The 15,893-nt window shown below is 40.8% G+C and overlaps 1 protein-coding gene across 1 annotated transcript in view; it reads left to right on the top strand.

Moving 5' to 3' along the window:
- Positions 1-15,893, top strand: part of LOC137606145 (protocadherin Fat 3) — a 59,622-nt gene that overhangs the window by 15,203 nt on the left and 28,526 nt on the right. Inside the window, exons 6-25 of the mRNA XM_068331249.1 lie at positions 1,419-1,480; positions 2,570-2,884; positions 4,007-4,217; positions 5,380-5,451; positions 7,687-7,823; positions 8,314-8,589; positions 9,444-9,654; positions 9,786-10,000; positions 10,200-10,358; positions 10,486-10,607; positions 10,722-10,904; positions 11,037-11,151; positions 11,246-11,527; positions 11,773-12,123; positions 12,203-12,376; positions 12,509-13,039; positions 14,070-14,434; positions 14,695-14,848; positions 15,467-15,574; positions 15,709-15,892. Coding sequence (XP_068187350.1) covers positions 1,419-1,480; positions 2,570-2,884; positions 4,007-4,217; positions 5,380-5,451; positions 7,687-7,823; positions 8,314-8,589; positions 9,444-9,654; positions 9,786-10,000; positions 10,200-10,358; positions 10,486-10,607; positions 10,722-10,904; positions 11,037-11,151; positions 11,246-11,527; positions 11,773-12,123; positions 12,203-12,376; positions 12,509-13,039; positions 14,070-14,434; positions 14,695-14,848; positions 15,467-15,574; positions 15,709-15,892 — 4,227 coding nt within the window. The remainder of the gene's footprint in view (positions 1-1,418; positions 1,481-2,569; positions 2,885-4,006; positions 4,218-5,379; positions 5,452-7,686; positions 7,824-8,313; positions 8,590-9,443; positions 9,655-9,785; positions 10,001-10,199; positions 10,359-10,485; positions 10,608-10,721; positions 10,905-11,036; positions 11,152-11,245; positions 11,528-11,772; positions 12,124-12,202; positions 12,377-12,508; positions 13,040-14,069; positions 14,435-14,694; positions 14,849-15,466; positions 15,575-15,708; position 15,893) is intronic.

Raw genomic sequence — 15,893 nt, forward strand, 5'->3', positions numbered from 1 at the left:
GAACAAGCCCCCCCCCCCTCCAGTCTCTCTCCTACAGCCTGTGACCGCTGCTCTAGATTTACTCCTAATTTGCTTAATTGAAGTTAGCCTGCATAGCAGGCTCAAGGTGACACTGTGATATGCATAAGCACGAGTGTGTGTGCACCATTAGTCTGCCTACTGATTGTTGATTAGAAATTATTTAAACATCCAAAATAATCCCACTTCACTGCAGTGCTTCATCACACTAAAACAATCACATTGTCACCTTCAGTGAACTCGTAACATTTAATATTCTCACAGAATTGATGTACTGATGATGTGTATCGTTGCCTCTCCAGTTACATTTAGACGCAACTCATCCAAAAGCTAAAGGAGAAAACTAATTTTCATGTCTTTTGTTCATAACTTTGCACATTATTTTGTGAATCCAGGCAGGAGTCAGGCTATTTTTGTGTGTTTGGAGGCTCTTAAAGACAGAAAATTTTATACAGAGAATATGCACAACAATCGTAGTCTTTGGAAAATAGAATTAGGGTTACATTGTTGTTGATATAATAGTTTGAATCATTTCATAGATTAGCCTTATGGTTTGTTAAATTCATGAGCGAAAACATAGGATTTATTGATTGTCATAAAAAGTGAGGTGTGTGTGTGTGTGTGTGTGTGTGTGTGTCATCACCAATAAGGAAACAATCAAAGTCATTAAAACACTCATTAAAGTGAGAAAGAAAAACATCATGCATATTAAACGTTGTCATTATCAGTGATCTCCATTTGTCAAAGTGTCACACATCATCTGAATGAGTTGATTCAGTCAAAGCTTTTGTCAATAATATTGCTTTTTTCCCCCTCTCTGCTCTGGTTATACGTGGTCCACATGAATGACCCTCAGCCACAGAACACCATATGAACTTATTCATCATCCCTTGTTAAGCTGCTGTGTATATTTGTTGTTGCAGTTTGTGTTTTTCTATCATTCTTTTAGTTAGAAATTGTTTTCCCCGAATGTTAAAGACATTAAAATGTCAAACACGTGTTTAGCTTCAGGATTTTAAATCTAAGGATTTGCTGCCTTTCTTTTGCTTTTATTGTCTTTTCTCGTGTCTGATAGTAAATAAAGAGTCTTTGGCCATTGGGCAGTTGGTTGACGAAAATAATCCACTTGAAAATGTTGCTTTGGGATCTGGGAAATTGGGATGAGCATTTTATCCCTTTTACTTGACATTTTCTTGACGAAATGATAATCTGGTTAATTGTGGAAGAAATCCTATGAGTAATCCAGAGGGAAAATAATCATTAGACACAGCCCTGTTATTTTTTGAGCGTTGTATTCGCATTAAACTATAAAGAAACTTCAGCTGCAGCATAGACTTCTTAATATCAATGAACGAGTTTGTGTTTTTTTTGTTTTTTAATATTGCTCTTTTATATTTTAGGGCTAATTACGACAACCACAAGGAAACTGGACAGGGAGCAACAGGCGGAGCATTTCTTAGAGGTACAGAAAATCGTGAACGTTGTTTATGGCTTCATATTATTATTATTTATCTGGCCCTTCCACCTGCCACATCCCACTATTAACAGAGACAGGGTAGAGGACAACCTTGGCAGGTCCTCAAGGCTCCATAAACAGTGATGAATGTTCGTAGTTTTGGGCCTCAGGTTTAGGATTTTCTCAAAGTAATCATTCATCATTGGTTATCTTCTCAGCTCAGGACGGGAACAGGGAGGAGAGGAGTCGCTGTGCCCAGCATTTGATAAGCACAGACAGTGGGCATACAGATAGCTCTGTGATTACCATTCCTGTTGCTTCTGCTGCTCTGCATGCAGATGAGCCCGATAATCAGAGAATCTTCACTTTGGAGACACGAGAAAACTTCTACTTCTCCAGACTGTTTCTCTTTTTTTCTTTAGCTTATCAAATGCTGCTGGATCTAGACGCACTTTGCCCTCCTACAAAATTGACTGAAACAACCCACAGTTGACCTACAATATTACAGTTTTGTATTCGTTTCTCTCTTGCCGATTGACTTCTGTAAACTCAATAACTCTTTTTACTGCCTTCTTCAACTCAGACCTCAATAAGAACTCCCTGTATGACAACACTATAAGATGAAAGTAGCAAGAACTTGCCTCAAACTGCAACTAACATTTTAAAATTTGCACGCGAAAGGACTTTAAAAATCGCAGTCAGTTTGTCTCAAAACTGTCCTGTCCTCTCCTCTCCTTTGATTTCAGTTGGAATGCCAGCCCTTGCATGCCACCCACTGTTCCACCTGCCAGTCTATTCTGCCTGCTAGTAATTAATAGTCTGGTGAGCAAACAGGCTGGCAGCCAATGTGTGAAGCCTGATCTGATCCAATTGATTGGCGATCAGACCTCTGCCTCTGTCTACAGGGATCGATAATACAAAGAAATTTCCTGTGAGCTCAGCCCCACATGGCAGCAGCAGCCAGGCAGGGGGGGATTGAAAATACTTTAATAAATGTATACAGAAATGTAATCCCACACAAATAGGAACATTCGTCCACTTCCCACCGTGTGTTGATATTGTTTGTGCAATCACACCTTTGTCTGCTGGTCTCAGGTAACAGTTATAGACGGCCCGGTGACCACCCGCCAGTCCACCGTGTGGGTCATAGTTCACATTGAAGACGAGAACGACAACCCACCTACTTTCCCAGAGGTCACGTATCGCATCAGCCTGATCGAACGAGACCGCAACAAGCGTGGAGAACCGGTCTACCGGGTGTTCGCTTATGACCGGGACCTCGGTGCCAATGGCAACATCACCTACAGCATCATCGATGGGAATGACAATGAGAAGTTCAGCATTGACCCCAGGACTGCTTTGGTGTCGTCAAAGAAGATGGTGACAGCAGGAAGCTATGATGTCCTCACTGTGAGTTTCACAGACCAGGGAGTTCAAATTTTTTATTTAACTGCCGTTTGTTCTAAACTACTGAATGATGTCTACTTAGAGCAGACCAACACAACACTGAAACCATTAAAAAAAAATGTACATTTTGAATTTGAATTTGAAAGTTACTGTTACTTGGGATGAGTGGAAAACATCTTCCAGCCACAACACATCTTAACCCTTTTCAGCGCAGCTTTTCCATTGTGTGTTGAGTTACAAATGAACAGTGTAACTCACTGATCACGTTTCATTATGCACATATCTTACTTTTCTTCTGCCAGGATCATTAAACTCCAAAGTGCAAAGTTGGTGGAGTTTCCTGGCTGTATTTCTCCCACTTAAAATAATTCCAGGCTGGACAGATTGAAGCTGTGTGCACCCGTCGTCCAACAGCTGATTCATTTTTCTTGCCTTTTGTACACTATTATTTTCCCAAATAGCTGAATTGTTTAACAGGCTTTTCTTGTGTTGGTTGGTATTTCAAGAAAAAGAAAAACACTAAACCAAGTGTTGACATTTTTGGCTCACCGCCATTCTCTCAGCAACTAATGGTTTAAATAATGTATGTATTTGGCTTATGGCTTTGGTCTCAAATGAGCAACACTTAAGTTGCCATATTTTAGAACATTCATGCATATTTTATAATTTCATAAAGGTTTGTCCAGGTTTGATTTTGAAGATTTAGTGGGGTTATTTAGGATGATGCTCACCATTGATCAATTTCTATTAAATTTGGTCTTTTCATGCTTGAATTATTTTTACATTGTGGGTTCTCTCTGGTTTTTCTGGGTTCCTTCCACCTCCAAAAACAAACGGTTCAGGTCAATTGGCCAGTCCAAAATTGACCGTAGGTGTGAGTGTGTGCGTGAGTGTTTGTCTGTCTCTGTGTGACTCCGCGGTGCCCTGGCGTCACTCCCGGAGTTTCCCCCCCACCCCATGCCCTAAGCCAGCTGGGATAGGCTCCATCCCCCTGTGACAAGCGTCAGTGGATGAAGCGGGTAGAAGATGGATGGATGGACGGTATATCATTGTTTGGCCGTTTTGCAAGGGTTTTCCAGTTTACTAAACATTTGTGTTTGTGGTTTCTCTGTGTTGTTCTGTTAGATAAAAGCGGAGGATGGTGGTGATCGTCCATTATGGTCTACCGTCAAGCTCCACGTAGAGTGGATTCGTAAACCCGTGCCCTCGCCTCTCCCCCTACAGTTCACCCAGAGATACTACAATTTCTCTATTTTGGAGACAGCCGCTGTGGCTCAGCCAGTGGGAGTAGTCGCTGTCAGCCAGTCCAGCACCCCTGTCTGGTTCAATGTGATCGGTAAGAAAATGTACATATAGTAGAAACTGGCAGGCCTGTATTTTTTTTTAATCATTATTATTTATTCAGGATTTGGACACCTAATAAAAATAGCAACGTCAAACTAAATTATTCTTGTATTTTTTCATTCAAATTAGAACCAAAATGTATTCAAACTCAAAATACTTTGTTAGCGCTCGTTAGTCCAGTCAATTAAACAGTCTCTAGAGGATGAAGTATTTTGACTTTTATTGACCTGGCATGATCAACAGCGTGGTAGTCCGTCATGAAAACGATTTGAGAGGCGATCCAATAACCAGCACTGAAAGTGATATTTTTCACACCACGCAGACTAAAAGGTTGTAAATGAGGCCTTTGTTTATTCAAACTGCATGATTTTCCTCAACATTTGAACAGTAACTTTAATATATTTCAGTTTTCATTACTTGTCCTTGTTGTGGCGCTCCTGAATATTTGTTGAAGGTTGACTAAATTATGATGAATATATTACAAATAAATGAGCTTGTTAAATCAAAAGATTATTCTGTGTTGAGATTAATTGTACAAGGGGAAAGAGCATTGCTAAGACAAATTTAAATTCAATAAGTTTTATTTTTTTCAAAGGCAGTAATTAAATGTCTTTTGCGTGTGTTGGTGAGAAAAATGAATGTTCTCATGGCATAGTGGTTCTTTTATTGTTTAAAGCTACACAGGTCTTGCTCTTTGATTCAGATCTGTGAAAGGGTAATCAGTGACTATCTTATTGGGAATTACTTCTCAACAGGATATTAATATAAAAATTAATTGCTGATCTTTTTCAATCAGACAAAGATTAAAGATAAAGAAAATGAAAAGTGGTATAGCTGTCTCATTTGTATTTCACTGTTGATATGAGAGAAGTAATTGTGTGGGAAAAACTCATTAATATTTCACAACTGCTCAAAATTCAAGAATTGAACTGGAATGTCACCCGTGAAAGAATCACATTTCTCATACTGTTAAATATTCTGAAGAAAAGTCAACTTACAGCATTCAATAATATAATTAATTGTAAAAATTTTTTAAGAATTTGAGTTTTAAAGACTGCTGTATATTGTAGATGATATAGACCTGTGATCAAAAGGATATCCCTGACTGTGGAAATATTAATAACCTTTTTTTTCCCCTCTCTCTCACCATCAAGGCGGACGCCTCGCCAGAGAAATGTTCTACATTCCTCAGAATGCATGTGGGAGAAACTGCTCACTTGAAACAGGTCTTGTCATAATTAATTTTCCCACACCTTTTCCTCATATTGCTCAGATGTGTAAAAATCTAGAAAATGCAGCGTGAAGTCGCAGGACCTTATTCAGCTGAAGGCAGGTTTGATTGATCTGAGGTTGAAAAAGAATACTCTCTTGATTCCACACAAACAGCATTCGTTTATTTAATCTCTTCTCAGGCAGGGCAGGTTGGTCTGTTTTGGTCAGCGACCAGCCTTCTGCTTTGGAAAGTAAATGATTATGAGATGTGACACATCACATTTCAAACCGGAATATTCTTAACTCAGACTGCTCCTTTTTTTGATAAAACACCTGAATCAGTTGTGATGTTTCTGCAGTCATATCATGTTTTATACTGCTTAATATCTGTTATATAACACTGAGTTTACCAGGTAAAGTTTGGCAGTTAAACCAAGCATTCAATTTCTTTAAAGAGGGTAATGGATGAGTTTCTGCCCCATATGGATGAGTTCACACAATCTCTGGGATTTGTTCACTAGTGAGGGGAGAGGAAACGGAACAATGATTGGGGCACTGCTGTGGTGATTTGTTGCTGTGATGTAGAGGCATCTCGGCCACAAGTGACGCTCTTGATTTGGTCAGCGTGCTCTCCTGCCCTCATCTATGTTCATGTGTTTTGGGCATGGACCTTACAAAAAACATTGTGTTTACAGTTTGGTGGAAATGAGCTTCCTGTGCAGAGGGTCTGGGCTCATTTTTAGGAATAGATGAGGGGGTCAGTCATTCAGAGAGGGGCTCAGAGTGGAGGCACTGTTCCTCCGCAATGACAAATATCGCCTGAGGTGTTCATCATTTGATTAGAATGCTTCCTAGATGCCTCTCTAGAGAGGTATTCAGCATGAGCCACTGGAAGGAAACCCTATGTTAGAAAGGATGTGCTGGAGGGCTAATCATCTGATAAATAATAATAGTAACTGCTCTATAGCATTGCTTTTTTAAGTTTCCAAAATACTGTGAACTCTTTCGGGCTCTTAGTTTTAATACAGATGTCTGACAGGTGATGTCAAAGGCTCTTAACGTCAGCGACTGCAGAATGAAGCTACAATCAGATTCAGCAGATTCGGCCCATTCCCCGCCCATCAGTGACAATAAAACAAATGAAGGCTGTCATAACAGAGACCATAGATCCATTAAACAAAGTACACCTGGAATCTCCTGTCACTGTAGAAAAGTGACATCTTTTGATGTATGAGCGAGGTAGTAGTCCTATGAAGAACTATCGTGAGACTGATTTATGGCTTTTGCTTGCTGAAGGTCAAACTAGTTTACAGCTAGCTTTAACACTTTCGTGAGAAACACTTGACATACACTTGAACAGAAATATGGTATATGAATTATAAAGGTTATATTAATAAAAACTATACACACGGAATTTCCACCACAACTGAGCTTCAGCAACTTCAAAGTAAAGTTGTAAATTATTGATGACTACTGCACAATTTCTTCTGCAGACTCACTTTATAACTTAGCTGTTAAGATTTTGTGGCATTGTTTGTTTGTAGAAAACTGGTACGACCAAATATACTAAAACCTGATCTGCCCTTGAGGCACACAAGAACGGAAAGCTATTGCTTTTCGTTTAAAGGCTAAAGATTGCTTTTCTCGATGCTTTGAGATGGTAGTGTAATATTGACCCACCATTTTTGTTACCCCCCCACTCCAAAAAAAAAAAAAAAAATCACAAAAAACTAATACCATGGCTTACTCAGTACGCATCAGTGGTCATGTATTAAAATGCCCAATCATTATTCATATGCTGAGAAGAGCTTGAGCTCCCAGATATCTCTAGAGAGAAGCTGGGAAGAGACGAAGAATGGTACAGAATACCTAACACGTATCAATTCCCCCTCCCTAGCGCTAATCAAACATTTAAGCTTCTAAACTGTACGATCACTTTTAGTAAGGAAAGAAAAAAAAAAAAAAACAGCTGCAGGTTTTTGATCTTTGAGATGGGTTACGTTTTTTGAAGTGATAAGACAGATGTTTGTCTGGCTGTTAACAGCTCTGAGGCTGCCAAGCGGGTACGGCGCTACACTGCCTTGCATTACAGTTCATTTTCTTTCACAGACCCCTCCAGCTCCACATTGTGGGCACCTCGCCAAAACAATTACACAGTAATAAGTTAGTGCACCTGAGTTTAACACGTGATGTGAATACTAAAAAACTGGCACTCTAATATGTGTGTATACGTTTGTGTGTGATTCCAGGGAGCTTTGACATGCAGTTTGACCTTCAAGTGGGGGTGGGGACTTTAGTCGTGGCCAAACCTCTGGATGCAGAAGTGCAGTCTGTGTATAACATGACTGTACAAGTGACAGATGGGACCAACTTTGCAACAGCACAGGTAGACACACTTTGTGTTAATGCACTGGCTCGGCTTATTACACACTTCAGAACCACTTCAAATGAAATTATTCGTGCCTCTTTAGTACTTGCTCTCTCCCTTTTTCTGAAGTGATCTGTTTCTCGCTATGAAATGTGTTTTCACTTCTTTTCACTGTTGGGCTCCTGCTGTTTTTGGCTGCCCAACCAAGTCTGCCTTGTCAGGAAAATCCTTGATACCATTAGATTAATGGGATTCAATTTGCTACAAAGCTCACATGTTTGTATGTATACACAATCTGCTCACAGTACTCATAGAAAAGACTCAAAAAGAATACGAAAATCCATTTCATAAAGATGGAGCTGGCAACATCAGCCTAAAACTGCATCATATTTTATCAAACACCAAGAAAACTCTTTGCAAAGGCTCCAAGGTTAATCTCCCGAGCACAGTTTGACGCTTTACCAATATTTATTTTATAACATTTCACTCCTGCCTCTCTGTCATTCAGGTGTTCATTCGAATTCAAGACAGTAACGACAATCCCCCAGTTTTCTCGCAGCCAGCCTATGATGTCAGCGTCTCAGAGGATGTACCGGTTGACACAGAGCTATTGAGGGTTAGAGCATCAGACATGGATGAGCGTGCCCGTTTGAGCTTCTCCATCTACGGCAGTGTAGACCCAGTCAGCATGAGGCTGTTCCGGGTCAGTCCAGGTACCGGTGTTGTCTACACCGCAGACAGGTTGGACTATGAGGCCAGAACGCAGCACATCCTCACTATTATGGTGATTGGAAGATGTTTGTTTCTGTGTGTATTTTGCTGTTGAAAGGAGTCTGTGTGTGTTCCCTGTGCTCAGTTTGAAACTTCTCTTGACAGTTGTGCCTGCCTAACTTAATTACCTCAGTTTAACGTTTGGTTAGTTTACTCATCTATTTGTTAGCAGGATTACACACATTTCTTCATTGATTTTCATGAGACTTGGTGGGTGGGTGGAGTAGACATCAGCAAAGAGCCCATTAGGTTTTGGATTGGATTCAGATAAAGGACAGATCTCAGGATTTTTTTTTTTTTCACTTTCATTTTGCAAGATAGGCTTTTTTTTATCATTCAAGTCAGATTTTGATGAAATTAAGAAATAGACAGATTTGGCATGTAACAAGAAAGAACCCATTACAAAGTTACAAGGTGGAAGAGTTGGTCAAATTCCAAGAATAAACCATTGAATTTAGGAAATTATGGATTAAAAGGCTGGATTGATGATTTTTGTCTCTTTCCTTGACATAGTGAGAACCCAAAGTGCAGCCATTTAGCAGTTATAGACAGATTTGCTTGAAATGTGTTCTCATAAGTATTTGTCATGAATTGGAATAGGTAATCACATTTTTGGAACAAATCTGTCAAGCGGAAAAGATAACCCTGGTTTCATATGGAATCATAGATAGTGAAACCTGTGGATGGATCCAAGTTTTAAGTGTATGTTTAAATAGTAAAAGAATCAAGAATCTCTGCATATAAATAGAACTGTAATTTCTGCAGGGAACAGACTCTTTGAAAAAAAAACTCTTTGTTTAAAACTTTGCTTCTTCCATTAATTCCCTCCTATAATGCTTTTCATATTCAACTCTCATTTCACACCAGGTCAAGGACCAGGAGTTTCCATTTAACCGTGACTTGGCTCGAGTTCTTGTGGCAGTGGAGGACTCCAATGATAACATCCCCTATTTCACCAGCACTGTATACGATGCTGTGGCCTATGAGTCTTCTCCCATAGGCACGTCTGTAATGCAGGTGACAGCCCTAGACAAAGACAACGGGGTTAATGGCCAACTCACCTATACTCTGGAAGCAGGTGTGATGTTTTCTGAAAACTTTTTAAGTTTAGTTGTTTTAATGTACTGCTTATGTTTTTGAGTGCTGGTTAAAGAGTGACTGCTTTTAAAATGTTTTATTTGCCGGTAACAATGTCTTTTCTACCTTCAGGTAACACTGGTGGTTTGTTTGAAATTGATAATGCCACGGGCCTTATCTTCATAGCCAGGGACCTGGACCTCTCCTCTGTGGGTTTTTACACCCTCACTGTGCGCGTCACAGACAGTGGATTTCCTCCATTAATGGCCACAGCCTCAGCTCGCATCTCCTTGGTGCTCTCCGACTACTCCAACCCCAAATTCTCTCAGAAGGAGTATCAAGCTGAGGTGAAGAGATAGAGAGCTGAATTTAAAGTTGTGTGGGGGAGCTCTAGTAAGGAAGAGCCTAATGCAGTAAAAAAAATGAATTGAAAAGTTGTAAAGGATGATGGGTGGTAAATCGTATATCCAGTAGGTTAACTTATTAACTGAAGAAATTGTACAAAAGCTCAGCAAAGTGAAAATTTGAACACCTTTGTATTTACAGATAATGGAGAACAGCACCATTGGTACTCATGTCACCACTGTTAATGCTCTCAGCCGCTCAGCACTCATTTATGACATCACCAGAGGCAATGAAGACCACTGCTTCTTCATCAACCATCATACTGGTGTGATCAGCACACGTAAACTGCTTGACTTTGAGGTTTGTCAATTATACATCATAGTAGGATTGTAAAATAAGGCTCTGATTTGTATATATGCATATATCATATACTGTATGCACTTTCAGAGAACCTTCAGGTTTTTCTTGTATTTCTGTGTTTTAACAGCAAACAGCATCCTACTTTCTAGTGGTTCATGCCCTGAGCATGGCTAGAGTTGAAGCCAGCACTACTGTAATCATCCAGGTCGGGGATGTCAATGATAGTCCACCTGTCTTTCAGCAAATCAGGTACCTGTGGTCTTTGCTGTTGATATTTGTTGAGAGATGTTTATTCAGGAAAACATGAAGTGATTTGTGTTTAAATCGTATCTTGTGTCCTATTTTTTTTTTTTTTTTGCTCAGGTATGTTGGCACCATCAGTGAGGCCGCTCCAGTCAATAGTGTTGTCCTGGGAGGTGATGGTAACCCTCTAGTGATCCAGGCGACTGATAGAGACCAGAATCACAATGCCTTGTTAGTGTTCCAGATCCTAGAAGAGACTGCACGTATGTTTTTCAGCGTGGACTCCGGGACTGGATCAATTCGGTAGGCAACATGTAGACATCACACCAAGTGATTCTTGTTGGGGATGAAAAATTCATCAGTTTCTAAACTATAACATCTTATCTTATTAGAAAGAATGGGTTCCTTTTCATTAGAATGTTTCTGAACTTTTAGAACCATTGCCAGTCTGGACTACGAGGAATTCTCAGAGTTCGCCTTCCGGGTTCATGTTCGAGACAGTGGTCACCCTCCCAGAAGTGCTGACAGCCCCGCAGAGGTGGTCATAAAAGTAAGCAAACAACAATGAGTCAGCTTCTGTTCTCTAACAAACCCATCCTGACTTACTTTCCCCCCTGTTTGTTGACATGTTTTCCCTGTCTTAGGTGATAAACATCAACGACTCACCTCCAAAGTTATCACAGGACACGTATGAGGCAGTGCTTCTCCTGCCAACCTACGTGGGAGTTGAGGTTCTCAGGGTTGAGGCTTACGACCCTGATATGAGCTCGGACCTCACCGTGAACCCTGACAATGCGGTCACCCCTCAGCTGGTTTACTCCCTATTGAACACCAATATTGATTACTTCTCTGTGGATCGCTACACTGGAGTTGTGACCGTCATCAATCCAAACCTCAGCAAAGACCGTTACCAGTTTAATGTGAAGGTCAGAGCTTTTTATCTTTCATTAGCTTGGAGGAAAATCAATCGGTTCGGCACTATTTTTACAAATAATTCAATAAATGTTCAGTCTATAAAACGTGTGAGAATATCTTATTATAATTCTTATCGTAAAAGCTTGTGTGACATCTGGAGCATCTCAACACTGATAGGCTTTTTCTACCCAACTGAGAAATGTTCAACTTGTGCAAACACTGTCCTGTAGACATAACAAGACTTCTTTGTTTTAAGGTATGGGATGGACGTTTCAGCAGCATGGCATTAGTCGCAGTTCTTGCCCGAGAAGCTGTAGATAGTGGCCTTCTCTTCATCCTTCCGCTCTACTCAGCCACGGTTCCAGAGAACAGACCCACCGTCACTTTGGTGACCGTCGTCAACACCGTTGGCCACCAGCTCAACGAGCCACTGAAGTACAGCCTGTTGAACCCCGGCAGTCGCTTCACGATCCGGCCGACCTGCGGGGCAGTGTTTACCACCGGGGTGCCCTTTGACCGAGAGGAGCAAAGTATTTATGAGCTGGTGGTGGAGGTGAGCAGAGAAGATGAAATACTGAAGGTGTCCAGGGTGGCTGTAAAAGTTCAGGTGGGTGCGGACATGTGTTTCAAAATGTGAATGAAGGACTTTTTGTCAGACCACACTAAAGGACCTCTTCTTTCTCCAGGTGGAAGATGTGAACGACAACGCTCCACAGTTTGCAAACCTCCCCTACTACGCTGCAGTGCAGGTGGAAGCCGAACCAGGATCGACTATCTTCAAGGTGTCAGCCACTGATCTGGACTATGGTCTGAATGGAGAAGTCACTTATAGTCTTAAGGACCAGCAGAGGAACTTCCAGGTGAGCTCTACAACTTCCCACTTTTAAATATTTTGTTTTTTTGTGGGTGTCAGGGCTGAGGATTGAGTTCTAAATCTGTCATACGAATGTCAAGTTCTCTGTAGTAGCAAACTCCTGTTATTTTCCATCCAGGTGAACCCGGTGACAGGAGAGCTGACCTTAAAGAGATCCTTTGAGGCTGACTTTTCTAATGCGGAGTATAAGCTGCTCCTTGTGGCCACTGACGGTGGCTTCCCCCCTCTGTCCAGCGAGGTGGAGCTGCCTGTTACTGTAGTAAATAAAGCCATGCCTGTGTTTGACAAACCCTTCTACGGAGTCACCGTGAGGGAGGACGTGGCCGTCTCCACCTCTGTCCTATGCATCAATGCCACCAGCCCTGAAGGCCAGAGCATCATCTTCACCATCGCTAATGGAGACCCTTCATTCCAGTTTGACATTGGTTTTGACACAGGAATCATCAGCGTGATCTACCCATTAGATTATGAGACGGTGCAATACTACCGGTTAACTGTGAAGGCCACGGATACGCTAACAGGGGCGAAGTCGGACGTTGATGTTGACATCGTTGTGCTGGACGTGAACGACAACTCACCGCTGTTCCTGAACATCTCATACTCGTCCGTGCTGGCTGAGAACTCCATGATTGGAACAACTGTGTTACAGGTGTGTGTGTGTGTGTGTGTGTGGGTGTGTGTGTCCCTTTGTTTATTGAATCAGTCCAGTGTTTACTCATTCCGAATGGTTGTTTACACGTGTGACTACCTTCGTCAGTGTTGCGAGTGAACATTGGTTGTCAAGTCATGTATTCATGAGAAGACTGTGTGATAGTCCTAGAAATTTCCCAGAGGAATCTCTTGACCTTTAGTGCCTCAAGACCAGTTCTGCTCTAAGACAGAGCAGAACAGAGAATATACTTGCGAATTGGGGTATTGGAGTTTTGGAACTTTTTATTTTGTTTATTCAACCAGTTATCCTCATATGTTATGATATGTTCTGCAACATTGAATTCAGTAGGACTGAGAAAGGAATATGGGTGTGTATTATGCCTGATGTTCACTTGAGCTGCTTGGGAATGCACTGACATTTGAATCCAAATTAATCAGATAGGATGGGTGTCTGGCCTATCAATGTTAACTACATGTAAAATGCCCATATGTTATTATTACACAAGTTGAATGTAAATCTTTTAATTGTATGTTTTTCTATCATGTTAAATCAATAACTGTTGAACTGTGAATAGCATTTAGAAAGCCTCGGTGTATTATTTAGGACATACTAAACATTTAAATGCACACATTGTGAGTGTAAAACTCATTATCTTTGTATGCACTAACCTGAAAAAAACAACACAAAGTTGTGCATCACAGCACAATAGAAAAAAGATTAATTGATCTTACCTTTCACATTGAGCATGTGTAAAAAAAAAAATCTCATAGACATTTTAAACATTATTAAATATTGAGTAGAAAGAAAGTGAGTGAAAAAAAATGATCAGGATTGATGCTGAAAATATTTCAATGTCAGTTTAGATGTACTTGTGCCCAAACTTTTAAATTATCTCTGCCAAACCCAAGAATTCATTTTCTTTTTCTCATTTGGACTCTGTGAGCTGAGTGTAGCTAAAGCGACAAATCAGACCATCTCTTGAAAAATGCATGAAGAAGAGCAAAGTTTGATCTCACTCTCTTTGTAGGTTTTTGCCCAGGACCAGGACTCAGACAAGAATGCCGATGTGACTTACCAGATCTTATCTGACATCTACAACAGCTCAGACTACTTTCAAATTGACAGTAACAGCGGACTGATTTCCATGGCGTATCTGCTTGACTATGAGCTCATTCAGCGCTACAACTTCATTGTTCGGGCAGTAGATAGTGGAGATCCTGCTCTCAGCAGTGATGTTAGTGTCACCGTGACCATCACTGACACAAACGACAGCCCGCCTAATTTCAGCCAGACAATGTACGAGGCCTTTGTGAGCGAGCTGGCTCCACGGGGACACTTTGTGACCTGTGTTCAGGCATCAGACGCTGACATCTGTGACGCTAACAGTCTGAGGTGAGAAAAAAAAAGATGATTTTTTTTTTTCTCATTTAAATTGTGTCCATTGTTCGCACTTGAACCCAGCTACAATTCTCTAAGATGTTGTTCTCATTATGTTCAGTAAATCACATTACCCTACAATGCAATTTTTCTATTTACTTCTTAGTTGCGGTAAACAAAATGTAATTTTCTCTACATTTTAAATGTGTTTTTTCTCAAAATCAACATGGCCTAATCAACCTAATCAACATTGCGCCCCTTTTATTTGCCTTCAGGTACAGCATTCTCTCTGGGAACGAGAGGATGACTTTTATGATGGAGCCAGATACAGGGGTGATCAGATTGTCTAATAAGAGGCGACAAGGCATGAAAGTCTCGTATCATCTTAATGTGTCTGTGTCCGATGGAGTCTTCACCAACACAGCTCAGGTAAGACAACAATTTAGTAATTTTAAATTTGTTCTGTCAACTAATTTGCGTTTTTATAACCTTTAGCAGAGCTTATACAGAACAGGCGAGCCTTTTTTTTTTCTTTTTTTTTAGCAACCCCCTTTTTCAGATTTGTTCCACACATTCGCAGCTGTCAAGTTCCACTGCTGTTTTCTACCACTGACTGCTAAGCAGCTCTTCAGTTGGAGGTTAATATCTGTTCATGTCACATCGGATTTATTATGTGGATGAGCTGCCAGCTGAAAATAAATGCCTCTTAGTGGTAATTACAAGTCAGAGTCTGGTAACTCACACCTCTGATAGTCCACATTATATGTTATAGGAATAACATGCCACTCTGTTCTTTTGCTTCTGCCTTTTTTCTGACATGATCTATGAACACATCACAGTACTTTGTCAGAGAGTGCGGAGTGCTTTCAAAAACATCAATCACCAACTACTCACAATTCTGCCCTTCGCACTTCTTGGCCTCATGCTGTGTTGATGTGATGATGTTTGACAAATCTACCAGTGTTCTTTATTGGGATGGTGTCAGTGAAACATCAGCAGACATGAGGATGAGTATGATGGATTTTTAACAATGACGTTGATCCCCAGGTGATTGTACGTGTGCTGGGAGCTAACCTGTACAGCCCGGTGTTCAGCCAGAGGTTCTACCTGGCTGACATCCAAGAAAATTCCCCACCAGGGTCAAAGGTCATTCAAGTAAGTTTGCCTTCTCATCCTTTACTGTCAACATGAGGACTTTCCATAGGAATTCTCCTACAGGAGTGGTAATATATCACCAGGTAATGACCCATTTGGACTCTATTTTCTGAATCTCCATTTGGAATTTCCAGGTTCGTGCCACAGACGAGGACTCTGGTCTGTTTGGTCAGATCACCTACTCCTTCATCAATGACCTGGGGAAAACAAAGTTCTTCATTGATGCAGAGGGAGTCATATCCACTGTTGAGAAATTAGACAGAGAAAATCCCGTCAACAAGGACATGGTGCTGACTGTAATGGCCCTTGATGGTGGAGG

Source organism: Antennarius striatus, chromosome 13 (genome assembly GCF_040054535.1).
Source record: "Antennarius striatus isolate MH-2024 chromosome 13, ASM4005453v1, whole genome shotgun sequence".
Lineage (NCBI taxonomy): Eukaryota > Metazoa > Chordata > Actinopteri > Lophiiformes > Antennariidae > Antennarius > Antennarius striatus.